Source organism: Cyrtonyx montezumae, unplaced genomic scaffold (assembly GCF_038088225.1).
Source record: "Cyrtonyx montezumae isolate F1298 unplaced genomic scaffold, pur_monq_1.0 scaffold_3, whole genome shotgun sequence".
NCBI classification, from domain to species: Eukaryota; Metazoa; Chordata; class Aves; order Galliformes; family Odontophoridae; genus Cyrtonyx; species Cyrtonyx montezumae.
In genome coordinates, this window is record NW_027072034.1 from 102,643,584 (window position 1) to 102,669,385 (window position 25,802).

A 25,802-nucleotide genomic window follows, 5' to 3' on the forward strand; every position below is an offset into this window, starting at 1 on the left:
ATGTATTTTTGCCAACTTGCTGCTGCAGAAGTGCAAGGTGTTGATTTCAACGTATTTTCCACAAGTTGGAATCTTTATTTGGAAGAAAAAAAAAATAATCAAAGCCTCCCAGTCTTTTCTTACAGGGTTTGTAGACTCAGAGCACCATGCAAACTTTCAGTGGATCTGCTGAGCTGTGACTAAGCCATTTCCCAGGATTTCTGACCACTGACTTCAAACCTGAAATTTCCATCAGCAGAAATTGCTCACGTTGCTGAGCTGCAGTCTTAAAACGGAGCCAGCAGTGGTCTCCAGCTCCCTGCTATGAGTACAGAGTGTGTGTAGCAGTGCTGGAAGTGGCGAGGCAGTGGAGGGCTGTGGGCAGCATTTGAAGCTGTATCAGCACGGAGCTGCGAGGCGGCTGCTGCTTGCTGGTCTCAGTTTGACTGAAGAAAGAGTTGTGGAAGTGCTGAGGAGGGATGTGGACAGGGGTCTAGAATGAGAGTATGCTGTTCAATAGGCTTTCTCTGGGTTCAGGCACAAATTCCTCCCTGTAGTGTCGTGCATGCAGCAGTGTGCTGTGGTCACTGAACATCATCCCCCAGAGCATCTGGCAGCGGGTGCTGTCACGCTAGCTGAAATGCTGCTCTGATCTGGGATGGCAATTCCTGTGCTCTATAAAAGTCAAGCAGTTCAGATGTAATAAGTTCTTTTCTAAAGGGAGTTCTATATATTATGCATGAAGTTTTAGAACCAAGAGAGAGGAGATTTCAGTTCATTAGAGTTGAAAACTCCTGCAAATCCCTCAGGCTTTGCGAAACCATCTGGCACGTTCCACCCTGTGCACTCCCTTCTGCCTGATCTCCTGCCTAGTGAAGGCATGCCATTTTTCCCTTACCTTCTTCCTTTGCCTTCTCTGCATACCCTGCCAGTGGGATCACCTCCCCTAAAACATCAGGTGAAGGCAGCAGAGGGCAGGTAATAGAGACGTCTGGGGGCTGTGCTTGCATGAAAATGTCTGGTGTCTTCCAGCTGGAGACACTATAGCAAATGCTTGCTTCAGAAAACAATTCTCAATCCCTTCCCTTGGTTGTAGAACCCAGGTGGTTGTTTTATTTTGGTGGATTCTTGCCACTGAAACACCAACTAAGTATGCCCATCTGTGGCGCCAAAAGCCTGTTCCATGAGCCTGAATGGATGACATTGCCACTTGGGGTTGCAGTGTTGTCCACTTGCTTTCTTGCTCAAAGGGAGATAGAGAGGGAGAAGTAGGGTTCCTGGACTTTACAGTGGCACCAGCAGTATGGGTTTTGGTGGCTGGGGAGAGCTGTCCCACTGGCTGTGCTTTTAGTGTTTCATTACTCATTGTCTGTCTTCTTGCAGGAGAAACTCAAGTACTTCCCTGTGTGTGTGAACACCAAAGTTCACCAGGAAGATGATGCAGAAGAAGGTCTTGGCAGCCTCCCAAGGAACATCAGCTCCCTCAGCTCCCTGCTGCTGTTCAACACCACGGAGAACCTGTGAGCTGGCTCAGTACTATGTGGCCACCTGTCTTTGCTTGTGCTCAGAGGATCTATCCCTGCCTCAGGGCAGTGGTGCTGCTTGCTTTCCTAGGGATCTTGCTTAGCAGACTCCTGATGGGACAGGGTTTGGTATGTCCCAGGAACCCTTTCTCACTCATTCTGCCCCTTAAGTGGAATCCTCCACTCACCTGCTTTCTACAGATTAATGCTTTGTTTTTTTCCTGTCAACCACCTGTAAGTTCTCACCAGCCTTGAGAGCTGTTGTCACGTGTCCTCTGCCCCATGTGCCTGCTTAGGTACTGCTGTTTCTCCTGATGGCTCCTCACAGCAACACTTAACTGCTGTCCCTGCTTTAATGGCTCCATTGCCATACACACTGCAGTTCCCTTTCCCATTGGACCTCAAGTCCTTGTTGAGCTTTCAGCTGCTGGACCTTCTCTTTCTTCCCAAGCCACTGAATTATTTCCTGTTATTATATCCTTATCCCCCTTGATTAAGAAGGCACCTGGAGAGACTATTGTCTTACTGAAGGTTTTGAGGCAGTCTCAGGCTGGAAAGTGGGAGGTGAGCTAGGTAATAATGGCAGCATGGTAGGGCTTTGCTGCAGGATGGAAGTATGTGCTGGAGGGCTGGAGAACTGATAGGCTCCTGGTTGTGGAGGAGTGAGGCAGGAAAAAGGGCTAGGAGGAGATTGAGGGAGGACCCAACATGTTCCACCTGCTTGGGGGAGTTGGGAGCTCTCCTTCAAGTCCTTTGCACTGTTTGTTGAGGTGGCCTTGCTGAAATGCTTGCCCTCTGACCTAGGTACAAGAAGTACGTTTTCCTGGATCCACTAGCTGGAGCAGTGACCAAGACCCATGTGGCTCTGGAAACAGAGACAGAAGAGAAGCTCTTCGATGCTCCTCTCTCCATCACTGAAAGGGGACAGCTGGACCGGCAGGTGAGATGTAGCTGAGGGGATGCGGTCGCTTCCCCTTCGAGGGCACGTACTGAGCTTTCTGAGAGGAGGAGAAGGCTTTTGTAGGGTGGAGAACAGTAGGGGAATGTCTCCCACACAACTGCAGGGTAACTTGCTTATCAGAAGGACCTTGCCTATCTTTTGTGCCTGCAGTCCTGATTTGGGCTTAATGGATGTGAGAAAGCCCTCCGACTTGGCAGGTGTGTCTCTTCTCAAGCATTTACTGGATGGTGTGAGAAGTGTCATCTAATACGATTCACCTTGCTGCTGGATCTCAAAGTTATAGAGCAGTTTGGAGGCTCCATCATTTGATCACCAGTCTCCCTTATGCTAACTCCTGTAGAGGAGTGAGTGTGAGGTGCCATGGCTGGAAGGTGCCTGGGGGAAGGCTCATGCCTCATCATTCTTGCTGAAAAGGGCCACTTGCTAAAGCAAATGGAAAGGCCAGCCAGCCTGAACAAAGAGATATTGTGCTTGGTGTGGACGTGAGGCAGGCAGGGCACCAGTCTATGCTGCCCCAGCATGACTGACTTTGTACCCAACACCCTGTGGTGGCTGTACCCATGGCTTTTTCAGTTTAATGTGTGGCTTGGGGCTGGAGAAAAGAGTCTGGGAGCTTATCAGGTCAGACTGGAGGAGAAAGCAATGTGTTCAACAAAGAAGAGCACGGAGTTGTATGGCCGGCTGAGGGCCAGCCACTGTAGCAAGGCCCACCCATGAGCCCAGCCTTGACTGCCACCCAGGCTATTCTCTGCAGTGCCTCTGATTGCTGCAAGGGAAAATAAGTGCCTTCACTGCACTGTCTTTTTATTTTGTGTTTCTTTTAGGTAGCTGAAAATTACTTCTACGTGCCAGATCTGGGCCAGGTCCCTGAGATCGACGTGCCATCCTACCTGCCAGACCTGCCTGGCATTGCTGCAGATCTCATGTACAGTGCTGACTTGGGCCCTGGCATCGCACCATCTGCTCCAAGCAGTGCTATTCCAGAGCTACCCACTTTCAGCACTGAGGCAGTGGAACCTTCACAAGCAGGTACTTCCAGTCACCATTCCCAGGACCCTGTGAAGAACGAAGTGGGGAGGGATTCACTGAAAGAAGGTCCCTTACTAGGAGAGGTCAGAAGGGTGCATTTGGGTCTCAGGCCCCTTACCTCAGGTGACTGCAGGGGCAAAAGAGCATTGTGCAGGGAGGGACTGGCCTCAGGGCAGCAAAGTAGGAATCCTTTGGGTAAGCTGGACAGGTTCAGTGGAATGGAGCTGGGGAACACAGTGAATCTCAGCCCTTGCCTTGGTCTTGTCTGCCTTAAGAGATGCTGCACAGGGTGAGAGCACTGTGCTGTGTAGTGCATGCTGTGGGGCTTGTGTCAGTTGCTGATGAAGCATGCAGTGCTCTCAGTGGAAGCTCTGAGATTGATGCCCTCTGAGACTGTTCAGATGCAACTTCTTTCATCCTTCAGACCTTCAGGATCCTGGGCTCTTGCCGCCTCCCCCGCCACCTCCTCCTCCACCTCCTCCTGTTATGCCAACTATCGTGCCTCCCCCACCACCCCTGCCACAGCCTACAGCCCCCTCTGAAGCAGCCCGGACAGCAAGTGACGACAGCAGCAAGGCTATGCCTGCAGGTAAGGGCACACCTCCATCTGCTCCACCAGCAGAATCTAACTCAACTCCCTAGCTTCAGTTCATGCCCTCAGTCCCCTTCTAGAATGGCCTCTTGGCCTTCCAGTACGTGGAGCTGTACGTGGGGCTGATGCATTTCCTTCCTGTCCCTGCAGCTTCGGTCCAAGGAGCCCCAAAGGAGGTGGTGAACCCCTCAACTGGGCGTGCCAGTCTCCTGGAGTCCATTCGCCAGGCTGGGGGCATTGGGAAGGCCAATCTCCGCAGCGTCAAGGAGAGGAAGCTGGAGAAGAAGAAGCAGAAGGAACAAGAACAAGGTGCTTCTACAAATCTGCTCTTCCTTTCTGTCTGCCTTGGGCTGGGGAGGTGTAGATTGGGTCAGGACACAGGCATCCCAGGAGCACAAGGAATATACAAAGGAGAGGGGTGTTCTCTCCTTACAGGTTGGCATAAGGTCCCAGTATCTCCATTCAGACTGTTGTCTGTGGACTTGGTACACTCCATCTGCCAGGCAAGCATGCCATGTTCTTTGTGGACACCACTCTGTCTTAGCACATGCTTAGAAGGTGACAGATGCTGCCTGAGGGACAGTCAGAGGAATCCCTGGAGCCAAGAGAGGGGATAGAGTTGGGCTGGTTTGAGCACATTGGTTTGGGTGGCTGCTGAGGGTATTGATACAGTTGATTTGGCAGGAACGGGACTGCAGATCTCCCAGCCCTCATTTCTGGAGCAATTCCACGCCTAAATTTCCCCAGAGAACATTGTTACCCCACAGTGCCTGGCTTCCTGATGTGAAACTGGGCTGAATGGGGAGGGGAGGGATAGGGGTATGATATCAGGCCAAAAACTATACTATTTTTCCTTACTTTGAAATGACTGTTCCAAGAAAATGCTTTTATCTTACTGCTAGGTTCAGGCTGACTCTTCCTTCTCGTATGACTCATGGGGTTTTGCTCTGTTTCAGTGAGAGCTACAGGACAAGGTGGAGACCTGATGTCAGACCTCTTCAACAAGCTGGTGCTGAGGCGCAAAGGTACTGTGTCACAGGGTGGGCTGCTCCGTCCCTCTAGGAAGGAGGCAGAGCCTTTTCAGGCTCTAAAGAGACTCCTTTCTAGGCCTGTGTGCCATGGCATGGCTGGGAGTGCATTTACAGAGGGATGTCTGGGGAAACCTCCCATCTCATGATCAGCTGGACACAGCAGAGGGAGATTGCATGCCCACAGCAGATAATGGGCTCTGAAAGCTGCCAGTGAGGGACTCTGCATGGTGAGGGCGAGACAGCACTATCCTTTACAATTATATTAGTGCAGGGGGAGCTGGTCCCCTCACTCAATCTCAGGGGATCAGTGTTGCCCACAGAGGGCAGGGGAGGGCATAGACTTGCTCAGGTGAAGCTTTGTGAAAATGAGCCCGGGAGCTGTGGTGCCATTTAAGCACATTTGTAGTTCTGCTTGCTTGGCTCAGCTGGCTGCTGAGGGCACAGCGCTATGAGGCATGTGTTTCACCTCAACTTCACTAAGCCTGTGTTCTCTGGGCCCCAGGTGTCACTCACTGGAGTTTCTCCTTTCCTCCCAGGTATTTCAGGGAAAGGCCCAGGAGCCTCAGGAAATCCCGATGCTCCTGGAAGTCCTGCTGGTGCCTTTGCTCGTATGTCAGACTCAATACCACCCCTCCCACCCCCACAGCAGCCTCCAGGTGAAGAGGATGAAGATGACTGGGAGTCATAGATGGTAGCAGTTGTACATCAGCATGAATCCCAGGACTCTTAATTAATGCACCTTTGAGTCACCAGTCTGGAAGTATCTGCAGAAGGTGGGCTCTGGCATGGGAGGGGCACCCTGTCATTGCTTCTGGAAGAGGAGCAGAAGCAACTAACCACTGCTGAATTGTTACCGGTGGGGGTCAGGGGGTTTCTTCTGCTACTGTCCACCTTAAATACTACAATCCAGCTCAAATGCTGCTGCAGCTCACAATGACTCAATAAATCCTGCCTTAGCTGGAGGGCAGGAGAGCAGCTTGAGCTCCGAGGATCTGAACAAGCATCATTCCTGATTTAAAGGGCCCTCAGTCTTGCCTGATGTGCCTGGTGATGACTGCAGGAGCACCTTTGGCAGGCAAACAGTCCTTGCTGCATTTGTCACTGAGCTTCAGCAAGCAAGCAGCATGTTTGTGTGGGTGTTGCAAGTTCTGAGTTCCTGAAGATGAAGCTGGATAGTGGTGAGTGAATGTGAGTGGAAGAGAGGGTCTGTCTGTCCCTTCATGGAAGAGCCTGATTACTGATGCCTTTGTACTTGACAGCTTCTTTCTCTCCCTGGCTTATGGCAATTCTTTGGCTGTTGCTTTCTGAAAAACTGCAATAAAGCTCAAGGAAAGGAGTTCTTTGCAGCCTTCACTCTGGTAAAGGAAGGAAATGTGATCAATTAAGAGTGGCTTAAGGGAGAGCCCTTCTGTCTTCTCTCAGCTCAAGCTGGTGCTAGCCTTACACCACCACCGTCAACTACAGAGCAGGAGGCACCAGCTATTTACAAGCCCCCTACTGCAGCTGCTGATTTCACTGTGGTTCAGGCAGAGCTCACCCAGAGCATGAGTTCTGTGCCTGCAGAAGGGGCAGGGGACTCAGAGAAGAGGTTTCTCACAAGTAGCTGTGTTTTCCCTTGTGGGGCCAATTAACACAGAGGGGCACGTACCAGCTCTCTGTCTAAATTTGAAGTGCTTCACTGTGCAGAGCCTTGAGAGGTAGCACCCAGTTGCTGAAACGGGCAAGGAGGCAAAACAATCTCTTTAAACTGCCTTGTTTGTGATGACAGAAAGAGGGGAGAGGGGCTGTGGGATTATACAGCCGTCCCTGTTGCTATCAGTTACTTCTCAGCCCAGGAGAGAGAGAAGAACCTTGGGGAAGCTGCACCAAAAGTTCAACTGTTTTCCACTGAAAGTTACTTTGAGTTCAAAAAAAAAAAAGCCTGTATGCAGTAAAAAGCACCGAGATTAAACATGATCAAAGGAGAAGTGGTGTGCTGCGTTATGGCCATATCATTATTCCCCTTGAAAGAATGACTCAGTCCTTCAATCTAGTTAGTACCAGTGTGAAGCAAAAAGGAGACTAAAAAAACTACCACACATCTTACCTGTCTCACTGTCATTCCAACACTGTTAACAAAAAGCTAACAGCTAAAAAAAATGCCAAAATAATTTTAAACTTTCTTTGGTCTTCAGGCTCCCCGAAGTTGGCTGTTATATGACAAAGCCAATCCGTTCAATCAAAACAACCACAATCCCACACTTAATGCTTCTGGGTTGAAAATATTTAATGGACTTAAATAAAACCTTAGCAACTGTAAACAAACAGGAGCCTATCGCTGCCTTCACCAGCGCCAGTCCTGCAACCAGTTCCCCTCCTGGCTGTGGTGGGGAAGACCAAGTGCTCACATTGAACAACGACCAGAGGGGGTACACAGATTAACAAGCTGCTTGGAACAGGAAAACAGGAACCTGCGTTTGCTTCAGGTGTTCTTCCAAAGGTGTGCATCACAGAGTTGACCTGCAGCCTGCTTCTCTGCTCTGCATCAGTCTGACTTCCCTCGGTGGAACTAGGAACACAAGAAACCAGATGTTTTGTCCCTGTCTTTAAAGCGCCAAACTGAAGGTTTGAAAGAAGTACAAATGAACAGTGAGAAACAGTTTCTGCAGCAGTATGAGAAACAAGTTCTGACCTTTCTTAACTCTGCAAAAGCTGATCCAAAGGTGGGCTTGACCTGGGTTCTCTCCCTGATCCACGGTGGCAGCTTGTTGAGGATGGCAGGGCGTGCGTACCTGTGGTCCAGAAGCAGGATGCTTGCAAAGTCCTTCTGGTGGCGAATGGCTCTTCCTGTACAGGGTGTGCAGCTGCATTAAACTGCTGTACTGAGCTGTTTCTTCCCAGGCAAGTAAGCTCATGTATGCATCATCTGTACTCAGAGTGATTGGTTCTGCTTCCTTTTCCCCACGCTGCTTTGGTGCAGTCACATACTGTATCCCCCCGCCCGTCCACATAAGGATGAATTACCTATTGACTGGTTCACTGCCTTCATGCACAGGTTTTCAGTCAGCACTCTGCTAGGTGCCTGGCCAGCAGCTCTTGGCTGGAAAGGAAAAATAGGTCAGAGTGAACACGAGGCAGATGTTAATCAAACTAGGGAGAGTTTTAATGAAGAAGTGAGGTAAACAGATACTTTTATCCTGGCAGAGTGTGTGGGTGTCCACACAGGCCCCAAGCTGAGGGGAAGGAGGGACAGAAGGAAGGCTGCAGTTTTAGAAAATGTCAGAAAGCCAGCCTAAGGTCCTCTTGAAAGCAGAGCACTTGTCCCTAGATGCCCAGGAACAGCAATGCCAGTGGTCGGTGAGTAAGAACAAGTACACCAAGACAGATGAGCCTGGCAACAGTGGAACTCATGCCAGGGGGGAAGTTAGTAGTAAAAATCATAAGTAAAAAAGCAGAGATGTACATGTCTGTTACCATTGTTTTATCAAGCCAAGTCATTTTCTCCTGAAGCTCTGGAGATTTAATGTTGGGGTAAGGCATTCCCACCATAATCACACACCTGCAAGGGATGAGAGAGGACTGCATTATTCTTAACATCTCATCCTAAAGCTCTTTGCCAATAGACTGATAAATTAGAGGTCACTGTACCCCTGAAAGACAGCCAGCCTTGAAAACTAAAGGTGGCAGTAAAACACAGCAGTCTGACAAGCACATTCTGAACTGGAAGCTGCAGAGGGATTCAGGGTGCCAGAACAAGGAATTATCTAGCACAGCAAGCTTAACTGCATTACCTGAATGAAAAGTACACTGGACAAGTGAGTTTTACATCACCTGCAGACTGCCCCATTGGCTTGAGCATCAGCCCAAGCCACATGATCCCCAGATTTTCTATCTATGCAAGTACTGATGCATCTCTCCTGCTTGGAGTCACTGCACTACAAGCCAAATGCTCACCTCTGAAGGAGCAGCCACCTTACCTTCCCAGGTCATCCGAGAAGTTGATCCCTTCACTCATTTTGCCTCCAACTACAGAAAGCAGCAGGGCCCCTGTCATCTGGCCTCCAGCCTGACTGCATCGCTGCGAGAGAGGGACCAGCAATTTAGATCAGAGCAGGTAAGATTTCTGTGCTTCAGAAACACGCACCTGGACTAGAGCCCTCATTCCCAGCTAAAAGCTGCAGTGCCCTCTTCACCAGCGCTGCCATCTGCAGATCAGATGATTCACTCCCTCCACCCTGCCAGCTCTGCTCACCTTTATGCACTTGGCATACTCCGCCAGCACCTGCTCCACCTGGTTGGCTTTCTTAGGCTCCTGAAAGATCTGCCACACAGTGCATCGGTTGCAGCATGAGAAAGCAAGCAAAAACAAAACAAATCACTTTACTCATGTGAGTATTTATGTGCTATTAGATAGCATGTGGAATTAAGATCAGGGCTACAAGAAGTCAGAAGTCATCTGAGAGATGAAAGGCTGGAAAGCACGTGCCCTTCTTCCAGATAGAGGCACGGCAGGATGGAAAGACCCTCCAGCTGCAAGGTCTTGGAGGTCAATGTTTGGACCAATTAACTTGAATCACTAGTTAATTCAGTGTAATAGTTCCTCAGCCCAGGAAATATATCAGTTTTCTACACGCAGAGTAATGTTTCTTTATGTTATTCCAGCATACCTCATGGGGTTATGAACCAACAAGTTACTGAAAGCCCTTGCAATTAATTGAGCTGGATCTCAATAGGTGCTGCACCTTGGCTTAAATCACAAGTTATTTTTCTGGTAACCAAGAAATGCAACACCTGCCTTTTCTGTGACAGGAAAGAACCTGCAGGATGCATTTCCTTTTGGTTAGCAAAGAGCACTGTGAGCATTTTACCAGCCAGAGGCAGTCTTTCAGCAGAAAAGTAACTGGCAATTACAAATGTAAGCCAAATCTACTTAATTCATTAAACAGTAGCTATTTAATCCTCTGATTTAAATTAATTTTTCCTCTGTAATTTCAATAGTCTCAGTGTGATCTCACCACAGCCACCTCAGGAAAGACTTTAACCTTCCTCTTCTACGATATGATCTTGTGTGTAGGCAGCTGAAAGTCACACTCTCTGCACTGCTACCAAATTGCTTTGCTAACGCATATCCAATTTGCTGGAGACTGCAAAGGCCAAACAAGAACAAATCAGCTGAAAGGCAGAGCAAGCAGCATGACTGCAGTGCGAGCCCTTGGAGGTGCCAGGCAAACCATGAGGACTCTCACAGAACGCACCTGAAAGACACGTTGAATGACAGCTGTGGAAACACATGGGGAAGCTGAAGTGTGGTGTTTCCACTGCAAAAACAGACAGACAGATCCACGTGCCAGAATGCCTGCACCAAGGCTGTGAAATACTGCGACTGTGCTCTGCTAGGCCATGTGGTAAGTCATTAGCTTTTGGTGAAAGATCAGTCACAAGGCAAGATAGATGTTGTTCTCTCTGGCTTTTTTTTCCCCTGACCTGTGACCAAGGTGCCCACCTCATCCCCCAGGACAGTCAGACTGCCTGAGCTTTGGCAGTACCCAGCCTTTAGGTACCTGGGACAGTGCTTGCACAGATTTCATATCTGCAGTGATCTCCCTCTACTTAACGTTTCTCATCTCTGTTCCAAAAGCAGTCACCACTGCTGGTCTTTCAGTTCTCAGCTCTACAGTTCTACCAGAAAAATACCAACCACACTTGTCCTACAAATTGCAAACTAGCACAGTTCTGTCTGCCCCTTGGCCATGCTGGTCTGTGTCAAGGGACACACAGCTGAGCCTGGAAAAAGCCAATTCCCTATAAGAGCTCAACTCCAGCAGCTCCCCAGCTGCAAGGGAGCAAGCTCACTAGCTGCAGAAAGCAAAGACTTTCTCCCCCCATGGCCACTACAGACCGCGCGCTTTAAGAATCCATAGCTGCATTTAATCTAATTTAGATCCCAGCTCCGTGATCAGCCGCCCGGGAAGTATCATTTATTCATTACTGGAGGGATTGGCTAGATAAACATCCGCTCTGCTCTGCTGTGCAGCGTATGAGAACAACTCAGGGAGAGGCCTGTAATGCATAGATAATTGTTTGACTTTTGAAGCTCCTATTTGCAGTACCAACTGCCCCTGGCTGCACAATTACCTTCTTCTTAGTTGCCAGGCGGGTGAGCAGCCCTGTTTTCTCCCAGTGCACATACACCTGCTTCTCATAGTCATAGGAGGGGAAGAAGCACACCACACCCCCTGGGACCACATTGCACAGGTTGCAGAGGATTCGGCCTGTCTCATCCATCTGCAAGAGAGAGACAAGAGCATATTGCAGCTGACAGGAGCTCCAGCTAATGCACGATCCCAGGATCATGCCTCCCCTATGACATGCATTGGTGGGGGAAAAATGTGGGAAATATGTGAGGCCTGAGAGCTGCTAAGGGAGCTGGGAATTGCCAAAAAGCCATTCACCACTTGGCTTCTCCTCTTGATTCAGAGTTTCCATTGCCAGTGTGGAGCAGTGGTCACTCAGGGGGGTCTTATGTCTCTTTTCCCACTGGATAGAAATATGTTGTATTAGAAGAGATGCGGAGAGATAGCTAGCACATTTGGTGGGATTCAGAGCAGACCTAGAACCTTGTGCTGGGTGCTGACTGAGCAAAGGGAAGGAGAAGTGCAGAAACATCAGATACCACCCCTGTGGTTAGGGCTGCACTCTGCAGGGCTGCCCTGCTCCACTGACAGAGTCCTCCAACCTGGGAAGTAGTCTGAACCCTTTTACCCGGCAACACCAGCCCCAGATTCTCCAAATTGCCCCTCCCATGGCCTTTTATCATCACACCTTCCAGAAAATAGTGTCCTATGGAACATAAGCAAGTGAACCAAGAAAAGAGACAAGAAAGGAACAAAGGAAGGCCGACCATCTGGGGTAGGTCTCTCGTCTGGTAGGTGAACTCCAGCTGCTGGTTGGAAGGACCATTGCAGAGGACTATGGGTAAAATGTTTTCTGGAGGGATCACATGTCCTGGAGACAAGAACAAGTAGTGAGAGTCAGCATCACTGCCCTGTGCACCAGCACCACTAGCTGAACAGCATCACCTGCGTGCAGTGACACAGGCACGCGTTTGTCTGGCTAGGCCACAGTGTGTAAGTCACTCAGCTGCTCTGGCCTCTGCTCCCTGAGCCCCTGGGAAGAAGGCAGAGCGCTGACTGCTGCTGCTGGCCAAGAGCACTGAGGGACTCAGTGGGAGGGAACAAGCACCCATTCACTGCCATGATTTCTGGGAAAGATGTTGCGTTGCGTAGAGTGCTGACAAAACAGCACCAATGGCAGCTGGTCCGACACGGATTATGACCCCTCCCTGTTCCCCAGCACACTTACCACATGAGAACTCCACAATGCGTGCAGGATCCACACCAGCACAGGACAGCAGCTGCTCTCGGAAATCAGCCACCTGTGGACCACAAGCCAGAGAGAGGTGAAGTCCCAGAAGTCACTGCAACAACCCTGGTACTGCTCTTTTGAGCATCAGCGTTCGGAGAGAGATGATGTGCTCAGTAAAAGAGGCTGCCAGCATGGAAAGGAGATGAGCTTTCTCCATGATGTGAAAATTGAGGGCATGAGAATGCTCAGCCAGCAGCCATTCTCTGCTCCCAGGCCTCTGGGACCTTCTGCACCCCTGCCTTGTTGCCACCTGCTCAGGCTAAGCCAAGTGCCCAGAAGCAGAATCTCAAGCTGTCCCAGGCAGAACAGGCAGCACAAAATGCAGGCAAAAGGTTCCCCTTTCAGTGCCCACACTCCTGAGCCCTGCTGCAGCCCCGCTGTGTGGGTCAAATTCCCTTCTCGGAACCCCTCCTCTCTTTGCCCATCAGTGCTCCAATTTCAGATCTCCCCAGGTCCAAAAACCCACTACCAAGGCTCGCAAGCACTGTACAGTCCACATCATGGACTGCAGCCATATCCTCTCTCCGAGTTGCAGTGGGAGTGGAGGCCTTCCAAAAATGGCCACTGCTTCTCTAAGGTCCTGCACATCACAACTTTCTTCCACCCCTTGTCCTCACAAGAGCAAAGAGAAGATTTCAGGACATTCCTACCCACAACACAGGAGGTGAAAAGCACAGTCCCAGTGGGACAAAGCTTTTATCTTTCCATGCCTGCTTGTAGATCACCCAAGTGATATCACTATTCCCTCACCGGCTGCATGGTGCCTCCAGCAATGATTACAGCACGGCATTCTTTCACCACCTTGGCAAAGTGGACAGCTGGATTCAGCAAGAGGAATTTGAGGCTGCTCTGACCAACAGTACCTGGAGAAAAAAAAGAGAGGCGGCACTGTGAACTACCTGCAACAAACAGGGATAGAAGAGATATTCTCTCCTGCCCTGAACACTCTGGCAGATCCCCACCACTCAAAACAAGGTCACGCTATTCAATGCTACCATGGAAGCAATAGGTAATGGTAACCTTAAAGTTACTTTCCATGTCATAATCCTTCTTCGAGATGAAAAGAGGCACACTGAATTGCAAGACAAAAACCAACATCCAAAGTGGGAGCTGAGATCTGCAAGCCCTAGCCCCAGTGCTCTTGTTAAGAATTCCTTTGGATTCGTAAGTCCTTGCACAGCCTGAGCCTGCCAGCCTCAATCAAAGCTGAACACGTACATTCTAGTAGGACTACAGACTCAAGATCACCTCCTTCCTGCTGGTGAAATGGCTTGTTTGTATGTCATGTCTCCTCTCACCAGCTCTCCTATTCCAGTACCTTGCCTGTTGAGAATGACTCGACCATCTTCATTTGCATTTGTGAGGGCTGAGAGAAATCCCTCGATGTGCATCAGAGGAGAGGCAGCTTGGTGGTGGTCATTGTCAACCTCCATGGGAGGGCTCTGGAGAGGGCCTGATGGCCAGAAGAAAAGGAGAGACAGGCAGCATAGGTTACACTTCTAAAGACAGTTCTGTGCGTTAAATACGGATGGAACAAGATATCCAAGTTCCATGTCACTGCTAACAACAACAACAAAAAAATGTTTTTGTAGCTGGCACTGCTAAACAGAATTGATAGCATGATACAGCTCAAACTGCAGAGCCAGCAGGTCACAGCAGTGCAAAGCTTAAGTGCATGCAGTATGAACACTGAATCACATCACCGTGCTTGGTAGGGACCTCAGGAGATCTAATCAAATGTATAATTGCCGAAGCCATCTAAGTCAGATATATTAGAAATACCTCTGCAATACACCTCCTGCAGGCTCTCACTCTTTGGCTCTGCCCTCCCCTTTCCTCCATACAGATGCATGTTCCACATCCACACTTCGTTCATAAACGCACAAAGAGAGGACATCTGAACTCACCCTCTTTATAAGATCCCTGCTGGAGAGTCAGAAGAAAGTTCTGCAGACCGGCCAACTTCTGGTTCTCTTTGTTGGTCTTCACAGCTGATGCAGGATTGCCATATCTCTCCACAAATCCAAAAAGCTGCCAAGCCAAAGCCAGAAGGACTAAGACTACCGACAGCAGGAAACAGATAAGATAGAAACAGGTTTTCTGGCCTGGCACAGATAAGGATCCTTGGTAAGTGTTTGCAAACCAGCCCAATCAGAATCTATCAGCAAAATCCAAGGCTCCTACTATTTCTAACACCCAACAAATCAAAACCAAACCAGTCACTGGGTGTTGTTGACCATGAAGCTGCAGGAGCAGAACAGTACCTTCCTACTGATGAGGCTCTTCTCACAGTAACGTTGCACCTGTTGGAAAAAGACAAAAAATAACAGGTGCTCAGCATCCCACCCCTCCCATCCTGCTGCCCAGCAGTCTGTGCCCAGCAGGGTTATCACACGCTGTGCTTGCTGTTCTCTTGGGGAGCTGTGGACAGTTCTTCATGAGAGTTCCCTTGCAGACAACAACTTATTACAAAGCCACTGCTTCTAGAGTGGGAATCTCTTTGGTTAAGGCACTGCGTTTGGGAATTTGAGGGATGGGTTAGGTTATTGGAGTAGTAGTGCTTCTTTACCCTCAACCTTTTGGTTTTGCCTACAGAGAGCATGTGCACTCATATGCTTTTTAATTGCTTGTTTTCCTCAGCCCCAAAACCACCTGTCCAGCCTTAATGCACTGCTAACCAGATAGTAGCAGAAGAGTTCTGTACAACAGGGAAACATGGGCAAGCTGCTAGAAAGCAGATACTGCCATGCGGCGCTTGACCCTACTTCCAGTTCTTACACAGGCTTCCTGATAACCTTGAATAAGCCATCAGCTGTACCCTACAGAAGACACTTGCACTACCTTGAAGAGGTTGATATTGTCAATCTGGCCTTGAAATAGGAAGTCATTGATGGATTTCAGCTCTGTCCCTATAAGAAAAAAGGACAAAAGGAAGAAAAAACAACAAAAACAACAGCCCAATGGTGCTACCTCAGGTGTTCGCTACAGTCTTACCTGTTTGGGAAACTGCCTGGCAGCTAGGATTTTGGTTCACATTTCCTGTTAAAATATGAAAACAATTCAAGGAAGGCTTACTATGAGTCCGTCTAAACATTAAACAAAGAACTCAAGCAAACAACTGAGCCGAAAGCACAGCATAACTCAAAGAAACAAGAATCAATTTCACATCTGGAAGCAGCAGCTATGCAGGGAAAATGACAGCTCCCACTCAGTTTTTCTTTCCCTTGCAGGATAGCTCCGCTCTGTAGGGCAAGGGTGCTGCTGCATCCTAAGAAATGCCACCTACATTCCTTCTGTAGCAGGAGGCAGCAGGTAGGGTGGGTGCATACAAATGCTCACACAGCCATCATGCTGCAAAGATGAAGAGACAGGGACTGCAGTGCATCCCTCACCCCTCCTCAATGCAGCACTGGGAGCTGGGAGGCACACAGGCTGAAGGGTGATTGGGAAGAGGGGAAAACCCGAGGACAGTTCCACTCAGCCCTGACAGACAGAACAGTATTAATTGCTGCCATTCACTGTGCTTTACATGCCAGTGTTTAACAGCCACCTCACAATTCACTTTGCAGCCTCGATCGAAGCTGTACTCCGGCTGCAGGCTAATGAAAGCACTGAGCCCAGTGTGGGGAAGAGAAGACTGACAGGGACAGAAGTACTCATCCGAGGGAAGGGCACAAAGCACCAACATGCTCCTGCACCAAAGAGCTCCTTCTTTCCCTGTGTAAGGGCAGCTTATGGCAGGCTCTCCTTAAGGCACACTGATGTGTAGAAAACAGCACGTTATAGGAGCAGAGTCATGCAAATCACAGAAAGAAAATGCACCACTCAAGAAAAGAAAAGAAAAAATAAACAAAATCACTCTGCAGAGGCATGCCTGGCACAGGCAGAGGTTTTGCCACCAGATGACACAGGGAAATTATTCTGTGCAGCTTTTGTGCAGAGCTGGTTACTGTCACATCTGCTGTATTCCTCACTTTGGACCACGCCACCTCCCCATTCAAATCAGATCTGAAAATCACACAGGAAGAGGCAAGCGGCTCCTATTAACTTCCAGCATCACCCACTGCTCCTCAGCTAATGAAAAAAGAGAGGGGTTCAGGCAGACACCATATCCTCATGTTATGAAACAGGCTGGGAAATGATACTCCTGGTGCCCAAACAAGAGCAACAACTCCTCACTGCCTGTGCAGGGGCAGGAGGGACAGTGCTCCAAAGTTACGCCAAATGCCTCTGAGTCTCCAAGCATCCACAGAGAGAGAAATGGCTTGTTTACCTCCCAGCATGACCACAAACCGCTCCAGCAAATACAGGATCTGCTTAATGTACATCAAGTTCTTTGCCTTCAAACGTTTCCTATGGAAAAATAAAAGAGGTATTAGGCCCCAAAACATCTTCAAGGACTAACACACAGCTTCCCAAGCTTGAGACAAGGAATGAACTCCTTAATTTGGGGCTGAAAAGAACCAGAGAGCAGCAAAAGAGATCTATACATTGGGGAACTGTGAAGAAGCAGCTAGGAAGCAGTTTCAGCTGTGTGGCACTTGGCCCTTCTTCCAGGCTTCACACAGGCTTCCTGATAACCTTGAACAAGCCATCAGTTGTGCCCTACATTTGCTCAGATTCCCTGTTTATGACAGGGCTCTGAACACCCCACTGACAACCACCCCCAAGCACTTGCCCATGCAGCCTGAGCACTTGGCTGTTCCTACAGACGCCTTTATCCTCACACACAAATTACAATGGCAGTGATGCCCCAAGTCTCTGCTGCAATAACACTGTGCAAATTCAGTTATTAGCACCAAGCAAAATAATCAGCCACTGCAGGTATGACAAGATGCGAGATGTGGCCAGAGTCAAAAAAACAGAGCTTCCTGCTTCTTCTGTAATGCCAGTCAGCACATGAAAGGTTAAGATCCAGGAGATGAAAGACTGGAGCTTTCATAACTCTGCATCACAAAGCAGGAATGATTAGAGGGAGATTGGGAAAGGAACAAGAGTGTAAGGAAAAGCCAGAATCCTCAGGGTATCCCCCTTCTCACTGCTTAATACCAGCCCCAAGAGTCTGACTTAGATGGGTTCTAGGCAGAGATAATGATGCAAGTGGCTTTTCATCTGCAGAAGTATTAACACAAATAACCTTCCTCTGGGAAAAAGCAAGAAAGGCCCTGCAGACATGAGACAAGTCACAGCATCCACGCTGCCTGCCGCTGTTACACACTCCTCTGAGATCCTCACCTGTATCGCTCCATGTACTGCAGAAGCTGGGAATGGGCACGGCACAGCTACAAGAACAAAAAGCAGAGCTGGTATTATAGAGAAATCAAGAAAGTGCATTCTCCCACAGTTAACGGGCCATGACTCACCTGAGAGCCGCTGACCTCCGCGCTATGGATACAGGTGATGGTGTCTATGAGGTTGTGGGCCTCATCGATGATTACAACCTGGTCCTTCAGAATGATCCCTGCAGCGCTCCTGGTAGCCTCATGCAGGAGCATCTGGTAGGGCAGCACCACCAGCTACAGGGAAAGCACACGCTGCCCTGATTCCAGCTCTCATCCTGAATGACTTAGAGCACTCACCAACTGCTCATGATACACATACATCAGATGGCCTTGCAGAAGTCCATCAAGTTACTTACTCTTATTATGGTAGAAGGAGCAAAAGAGACAGGAGAATATGCTTGAGAGGTAAGTCGAGGGGAAATGATAGCACGTACCAATTCCTGAACTTGTTTGACCCCCAAATAATTATGATAAAAAACAGCCTAGAAGTGCAACAGCAGGTTACCTTCCTAATCTCCTTCTAAGGACTGAAAGCGTGTCTTCTGACAGAGAACCAAGCAAGGAAGAGCAGTGGCAAGTGCTAAGGCTACAGCCATGTGCTTGTATCACCTCAGCTACTGAACACTTCAAGTATTTCATTTGTTTGACCCAAAACCGAGGCACACTTACAGCCTCACTACTAACTTGAAACAGGTACTCTCAAAACACCGTGCAACAAAGTGCTGGTTTGCTTTAGTCACTGGTTTCTTCTTTAAGGCCCTGGCACTGATTCCCTTAGCAGCGCCCACACGTTACCTGAGCAGCAGGAATGGCGTATCGGCTCCCGTAATAGGGGCAGGCTTTGGTCTCCCTTCCCAAAGTCACCAGCTGCTCAATATCCTTCACTTCCACTAGAACTTCATCACGGAGAAACTGCATTTGCTCATAGGAATAAAATGGGCACACAGTGCGACTCACACGCCTCTTCTTTCCTTCGACCTCTGCATCACTCTTCTTTTCTGACAGCAGAATTCAAAAGCAAGCCATGAGTTTCACTGAAGAGCCTAAACCCACTACTTTGCACCCTTCTAGTGGTACCTCCTGAACTTCAAAGCAGGCTTTGTCATAAGTATTTGACCCATCATCTACTGAAAGACACTTCTGTCCTCACTGCAGACCACTGCTCTTGCTGGTTAGATTTAGCCACGTGACATTTCCCCCCATTTCTAGCAGTAAGTTACAAAGACAAGCATCCTTCCATTGCACAAGTCATGCAGGACATGTAGCAAATATATACAGATCTTGGTGTACTAACCTGGAACACAAAAGGTAAAAGCACTAAGGATCTCTAGCTCTGCTACCCCAACTTGCCCTTTTCAGACTCCTACTGCCAGACCCGACTGGCAGAGCACTGCCTGCAGCCTCTCACTCCCACCAGCTTTATCAGCCTTTGCTTCCCCGTGCTGAAGCGTTCATACCGTGTTTGTTCTTTTGCATCTCTGTGCAGCGGTCGTTGATGAGCTGCAGAGCCCCCAAGCGGCGCACCTCCTCATTCACACACAGGTTCTTAGACATGCAAAGAGACAAGGCAGCAGGTCAGGACACATAGCCAGTTTTTCCAATGGGAGACTCACCTCGGTCCCTGTGACGCCTCCTGAGGTGTCACATCCCTGCAAAGTCCCTCACACTGAAGAATGAACACACACTCTGGGTCCTTTCTGACCGTAGCACATACCTGCCTGGATCCTAAGGAGACCAGACGCGTGTCTTTGGCAAAAGGACTTTTCTGCACTTCATGTACAAACTGAGACAGCTGGGAGTGAGTGCGGCTGCAGTAGTAAATCTACAATGAGGAAGACCAAAGAAAGATGAGAAGAATATGGAAGCCAATCTCCTGTTCAACAACCAACCCTGCAGGGGGAGCAGCCAAGCACCTCAGCAATGTTAATCTTGTTCAAGCCTTCAAAACACAAAGGAAGGCATATGCTGGAATGTCACCATACAACTGCCAAGGCCAGCAGCCTTATCTTTACTTTCTGCTGTGCATTCATCCTTCGTTTCCATTGAATTTTCCAAGGCCTTATAATAACTGGGACTCATTGTTGCACAGTGATGAATATGTGCTTCTTAAAGCAAGCCACAGAAAAATTTCAGCAATGTTAGCAGTGCATACTGCTTAGGCAGCCAGTATAGCCCAGAAGGAGATGAGAGCAGCAGAATTGGTTGCTGTTATCCACAATCCCGGCAGTCCTTGGATGCCACTTTCTAAATCTCTCCGTTCTGCATTACCCCGGGAAGGGTGCAAGGAAGCCATTATTCTCGTACACTATCCTATGTGGTGGCACAATCTACCCTCCTCATCTCACCTTTGTCACATGCTCTTCTTCCAAATCATCATCATCATCTTCCTCCAGCCTAAGAAAAGACAAAACCTGAAGAATTTCCTTTCAGCACTGTTAGGACAAAAAGATGCTCTACCACAAGGCAACAATCTCCATGGAGGTGCTCGCATCATCACAAAGTAAAATTGACTTTTTTAAGAATACTTTAGGTGGGCACAATCAAGCCAAGTTTTGCACTTTGAAAGAAAAATGTCTGTAGAGTTGTGTCTTTATCAACTTTAAGAAGCATTTATTTATTTATTTATTTATTTATTAATCTGGTGTTTCTAAGCCCCAGGCATAAACTAATCAGAGCTATGTTATCCTTTGGTGTGCTTATTTATTTATTTTTATAAAGCTTTCCCCTTAGAGACAATTTACCACCCTCGAGCTGTTGCATGAAGAAAAAAGTTTCAGGAAGATATTTAGCTGCCATGCCATTCCTCAAAGGCAACAGCGGTTTAATGCTTAGTAACTACTTCATTTATATGTAGCTTAAATGCTTTGCAATTTTAAGGCAGGAGGATCTGTCTAGATACTAATTAGTAAATTTGTATTGTAGATGTATTTGACTTCTCCTGCTGAAGTACGGCTTCTGGCTTTCTGCATAACGCAAATGAGACAACTGCATGATAGAGAGAAGTGTGCACTTGGTTTTCATGCTGTAGCTCAGTCCTCCGTCTTCAGAAATGTGACCTTCTCTCCCTTCAAAATATCAAAAGATATTATCTATCTGCTAATCTGCAGAACTGATAGCTTCCTCTGATGCCCTGAGGAGCATTTTGCTTTTCTAATGGAAAGAAGTTCATCTCGAGGCGTTCACCCAGCATCCAGGGGCACTCTCTGGGACACAGACATGGATAAGGGCAAGATGTTGTCACACATTTTAAGAGAGATGCGCTTTCTCAGAAGACACTTGAGGCAGACCACAGTGAGTGGGAAAAAAAGCAATAACAACAACAAGAAAAAAAATACTAAAAAGAATCCTAACAAAAAAAACAACCCACCAATCAACCAGTACCACAGCTTCAATGGGGAGAAGCTCCAGATCTGCACGACACAGAGCCACCTATATATGCAGCAGCATAAGACACTCAAGAAAGCAATCACCGCTGAATCGCTGAAATCCCTTCAATTAAGGCAATCCAAAAATGATAAAGACACCATTTCTTTGACAAGGAACCCCTTCAGTCCCTGTCCTTACCCAGATGCCACTTTCTTTTCCTCGTCACTCTCATATTCAGCAAGAATCAGCTCCTCCTCATTGTGATCCAGTTGCTCTGGAACAAGTGCTCCAGCTCCTTCTGCCAGAATCTCCTTGCTGAGCTGAAGAAGGCGCTTTGTCTCATCCTCCTCAGATCTCTGACAGGAGCATATGATTGCATTATTTCTCATACAGGGAAGCAGCTCTCACATCACTTTATGCCACCAGCAGCTCAGAGGACAGCTCAGACCCTTCCCCACAGCACAGAGAAGGGATTGCTGAGCATATCCCCAGCAGGACAGGCAAACGCACCACAAGTGCCTGAAGCAATTCAGCCCCACACAGTGCAGGTGACAGCAGCAACCAAAGACCTGCCCACATAACAACCTGTGCAAAAGGCCCTCCTGACACCAAACTCCTGAGTGACCATATCCCTGAATCTAGTATGAGTTGTTCAGATAAGTCCATAAAAATGACTGCCTTGGAAAGAAACTGCGTAAGTAAAAAAAAAACAACAACCAAGCAAACATATAAGGACATAATCAAATAATCCACAGTTAACCTAAGGCTACAATAAACTCAATACCTGTTTCAGAATACAGAGTACAAGATTTCTCTTGTCCTTTCCCCCCTCCCCCTCCATTTATGTGGTCCTTATTCCAGCACCAGTGTACCCATCTGCGGAAATTCTATTCAACTCTTGAACAGTTTTTATTAATTTTCTGTTCTGATAAAGCTCCTTCTTCAGTCTGAAGACGGTACATTCTAACTTTAATGAGCATTCCATCACTGTGGCATGATAAAGAAATGCAGTTTACAGGTACTGTGGGGTAGCTGAAACAGCTGCTTTTCCAAATCCATGTAGCATTTCTGAAATTTGTCTTCGTCCTTTTTATCATGTTTCTCACTTCCCACACTTTTCATTCTCCTTTAAAAGAAAGAAGTTCTTTGTTCTACTCGGTTTTGATTCACCATTCACCTCTGAACCTTTGATATTTATGCTACATCCTTTTTCAGGAGTTGACACAGCACTTGAGATGGAGTACCCAAACAGCCCGGCTGCCTTATAAGTGCCTGCTTAGGGACCTGAAGTGGGTAGTTATGGGAAGATTAAATCAAACCATCAAAAAGCTCTTCAAGTTAAGGTTATCGGAGCCAGTTCAATTAAATGGCAGAAAAATACATCAGCTTTCTACATGTAGAAAAGAGACACTTCTGGATAATACAGTCATATTTTCATAGAGTCATTAAGGTTGGAAAAGATCTCTAAGATCATCCAGTCCAACCCCAACCCAACACCATCATGCCTGCTCTCTTAGTGCCACATCCATATCGCTCTTGAACACCTCCAGGGACGATGAGTCCACCACCTCACTGGGCAGCCTGTGCCAGTGCAGCACCACTCTCTCTGAGAAGAAGTGTTTCCTAATGCTCAACCTGAACCTCCCCTGGTGCAACCTGAAGCCGTTTTCTCTTGACCTATCACTGTTGCCTGGGAGAAGAGGCTGACCCCTACCTCACCGCAAACTCCTTTCAGGTAGCTGTAGAGGATGATAAGGTCTCCCCTTAGCCTCCTCTTCTCCAGACTGAACAATCTCAGTTCTCTCAGCTGCTCCCCCAAGACCCATGCTCCAGACTTTTCAGCTTCCTCAGACACATTCCAGCACCTCAGTGTCTTTCTTGCAGTGAGGGGCCGAGAACTGAACACAGCACTTGAGGTGTGGCCCCAGCAGTGTTGAGTACAGAGTGACAACCACCTCCATGCTCCTGCTGGCTGCACTATTTCTCATCCAAGCCAGGATACCGTTGGCCTTCTTGGCCTCCTGGGCACACTGCTGGCTCACGTTCCACTCAGTGTCAACTAACACCTCCAGATCCTTTTCCTCCATGCAGCTTTCCAGCTGCTAACAACTGCATGGGATCAAAGCACAAGACTCACTACTTGGTCTTGTTGAAGCTCATGCAATTGCCCTCAGCCCACCAATCGAGCCTGTCCAGATCTCTCTGTAGGGCCTTCCTACCATCAGGCACATCCAACACTTCCTCCCAGCTTGGTGTCATTTGCAAACTTACTGAGGGTACACTCAATCCTCTCATTCAAATCATCAATGAGATTGTTAAATCAGGCCGATACCAGTATTGACCCTGGGGAGCACTACTCATGATCAGTTGCCAGCTGGATTTAACTCCATTCATCACCACCCTTTTGGCCTGGCCCTCCAGCCAGTTCTTACCCAGCAAGCAGTGTACCTGCCCAAGCCATGGGTTGCCAGCTTCCCCAGGAGAATACTGGGGCAGACAGTGTCTGTGAAGGTAAATAAGTACAGCAGTGAGCCAAGTTTGTTCTCTTTGGGGTCTCCTGCCCTAAAGTCTGAAATTTAATCCCAGTTCAACAGGTTTTATTCCAGAAGTACAGTGTCCACACATGCTCGTATAACAAAGAGCTTTTCAAAAACCCCAAATATTAACACTTAAAATAAAAGCAGATGAGCCATCAGAACACGCATCCTTTCAGTCCACACACATGTTGTCACAGAAAATTCTCTAAGCACAAGTTGCTTTTCACATCTGCACTTTAAAAAGATAACCTAATAAAAAATTTCAGAGGGCCAATACAGCAATCCGGTACAAAGAGCTCCCCAAATACACAGGTTAGAAAATATAGAGACAAGTCACAGGTACAAGCAAGTACAACCAACACTTGGGATTATAAAGACAAGGGAAAATGGTTTTAAACTAAAGGTTTTAATTTAAAAAGAGGGAGGTTAAACTAAAGGGGGTTTTAAAAGTAAACAGTTTTAAACTAAAGGAGGGGAGGGTTAGATTAGATGTTGGGGGCAGTTTTTCACTGAGAGGGCTGTGAGGCACTGCCACAGGGTGCCCAAAGAAGCTGTGGGTGCCCCATCCCTGGAGCGTTCAGGGCTGGGTTGGATGGGGCCCTGAGCAGCCTGAGCTGCTGGGTGGCAGCCCTGCCCATGGCACAGGGTTGGAACTAGATGATCTTTAAGGTCCCTTCCAACCCAAGCCATACTATCATGCTAATTTTTGCAGAAACTTACCTTCCTCTTTGCTGCGTATTTTAACTGCACATTATGGCGGATCTTCTCGAGACGTTCTTCTCGCTTTTTCCTCTTGATCTGCTCTTCCTGAAACGAAGGGAGAATGACAGAAGGATGAAGTCTATTTAGTCCTACAGAACAGGCATAATTACTTTGCTGTTACCTGGGAACAAGAAAACAAAACAGAACATAAAAATCCAACTCTGAAACAAACTGTCAGCAGTCCCTTTCTCTTTGCACGCCTATTAATGTTACTACATTGACAGCAACCATCCTGTATCTCATGCAACTTGCACAGGAATGCCTCAACCCTCTTAAATGACACGGAGTCCTGTCAGACGATGACCGCCAAGTCACCACCCGTGATGTCACCCACTCTGCTCCCCACATCTTGCTACTTCCCCCGTTCCCTACGCACGAGCATTTCTCAACCTTCAGTCTGTGCACCAAATCCTGCTCTTCTTTCTTCTGCACAAATGCCATGATCCAGTCCGGTTCCGCAGACGTGCCCCTGCTGTTTGGACACACTGGCCCAGCAGAAGCCAGGGGCTGCTTCTCCTCCTGCCCACTGCCCTCTGGAGCCAGAAGCTGTGCTTCCTCCTGCTTCTTCTTCTCCTCAAAATCTCGGAGCCAGGAGAGGGCCCCACAGATGAGGCTGAGTGATTTTCCCTGGTATTGGAAACAAAGAGGACAAGCCACACACGGTGTCACTGCCGCCACCGGCTTCCCCACAGAGGAGAGAGGCACCTGGACACGGCTCCGGCTACGCGGGAAAAGACCATGGCTACGTGTAGAGATACCGATGTCACACTTTACACCCCTGCAAGTAGCACTTCTCTGTATTTCTCCCCGCAGTTCCAACACCGGCCCAGCAGATGCTTCTAACACGTCCTGAAGCACGACTTTGCGCCCGCCCCGCTGCCCTGTGTCCCCACGGAACCACGCACACCGAGCGGCCCTGTCCCCGTGTCACCTCACCGTGCCCGTGGGGCTCTCGAAGATCCCGACCTGCCCGGCCTCCAGCGCAGCGTACAGCGCTGCCATGAACTGCTCCTGGATGCGGTACGGCGTGTAGGGGAACGGGAAGCGGGCCCGGCCGGGGCCGCTCACCGCCTGCGGGCACACGGACAGCCGTGAGCGGGCACCGGGCAGCAACCACAGCCCGCCCGCTCCCAGCCGCCAGCCCGCCGCCCACCTCCGCCGCCCCGCCGTCCATCGCGGGCTCCCCTCTTCGAACCGGGCGCCGCGGAAGCTCCGCCCGCTTCCCGTGACGCGAGGGGACAGCCGGGCGCGGCGGAAGGCGCCCGGCGGGGCGGGCCCGGCTGCTGGGCCGCCTCTGAGCGGAGGGATGTTCGTAACAGCGAACGTGAGCCTCCGC

General features: G+C 48.7%; 2 protein-coding genes across 5 annotated transcripts in view; one reads left to right on the plus strand and one right to left on the minus strand.

Annotated features, from left to right (window-relative positions):
* WASHC1 (WASH complex subunit 1) overlaps positions 1 to 7,062 on the plus strand; it is a 42,514-nt gene extending 35,452 nt beyond the window's left edge. For all 3 annotated transcript variants that reach the window (XM_065742612.1, XM_065742611.1, XM_065742610.1), the window contains 7 exons: positions 1,363 to 1,499; positions 2,307 to 2,442; positions 3,288 to 3,492; positions 3,917 to 4,081; positions 4,235 to 4,393; positions 5,041 to 5,109; positions 5,652 to 7,062. In XM_065742612.1, coding sequence (XP_065598684.1) covers positions 1,363 to 1,499; positions 2,307 to 2,442; positions 3,288 to 3,492; positions 3,917 to 4,081; positions 4,235 to 4,393; positions 5,041 to 5,109; positions 5,652 to 5,803 — 1,023 coding nt within the window. In that variant the 3' untranslated portion in view covers positions 5,804 to 7,062. The remainder of the gene's footprint in view (positions 1 to 1,362; positions 1,500 to 2,306; positions 2,443 to 3,287; positions 3,493 to 3,916; positions 4,082 to 4,234; positions 4,394 to 5,040; positions 5,110 to 5,651) is intronic.
* A 308-nt stretch (positions 7,063 to 7,370) lies between these two features.
* Positions 7,371 to 25,659, minus strand: DDX11 (DEAD/H-box helicase 11). 2 transcript variants are annotated; one of them, XM_065742609.1, is made up of 27 exons: positions 25,620 to 25,659; positions 25,403 to 25,537; positions 24,857 to 25,093; positions 24,425 to 24,511; positions 21,366 to 21,523; positions 20,147 to 20,195; positions 19,516 to 19,623; positions 19,259 to 19,346; positions 18,597 to 18,799; positions 17,898 to 18,035; positions 17,755 to 17,801; positions 16,793 to 16,872; positions 15,514 to 15,558; positions 15,361 to 15,428; positions 14,784 to 14,822; positions 14,427 to 14,550; positions 13,838 to 13,972; positions 13,270 to 13,382; positions 12,457 to 12,529; positions 11,996 to 12,099; positions 11,230 to 11,379; positions 9,347 to 9,415; positions 9,072 to 9,172; positions 8,569 to 8,653; positions 8,119 to 8,194; positions 7,787 to 7,941; positions 7,371 to 7,663 (listed from the first exon to the last, which is right to left on the minus strand). In XM_065742609.1, exons 1-27 carry the CDS (start codon positions 25,638 to 25,640, stop codon positions 7,640 to 7,642), a joined length of 2,712 nt encoding a protein of 903 aa, XP_065598681.1. In that variant the 5' UTR covers positions 25,641 to 25,659; the 3' UTR covers positions 7,371 to 7,639. The 2 variants fall into 2 exon arrangements, with proteins under 2 accessions (XP_065598681.1, XP_065598680.1); XM_065742608.1 differs by having other exon boundaries at positions 17,883 to 18,035.
* Positions 25,660 to 25,802: the final 143 nt, after the last annotated feature.

What these genes read in the sequence shown, in the direction of transcription:
- DDX11 (XM_065742608.1), bottom strand. Translation starts at nt 25,640, where the DNA reads ATGGACGGCGGGGCGGCGGAG. An exon ending in GCAGGGATCTTATAAAGAGG is followed by an intron (nt 13,973 to 14,426) that starts GTGAGTTCAGAT and finishes TCTGGCCATCAG; the next exon opens with GCCCTCTCCAGAGCCCTCCC. An exon ending in CTTTTGCAGAGTTAAGAAAG is followed by an intron (nt 7,664 to 7,786) that starts GTCAGAACTTGT and finishes TTGTGTTCCTAG; the next exon opens with TTCCACCGAGGGAAGTCAGA.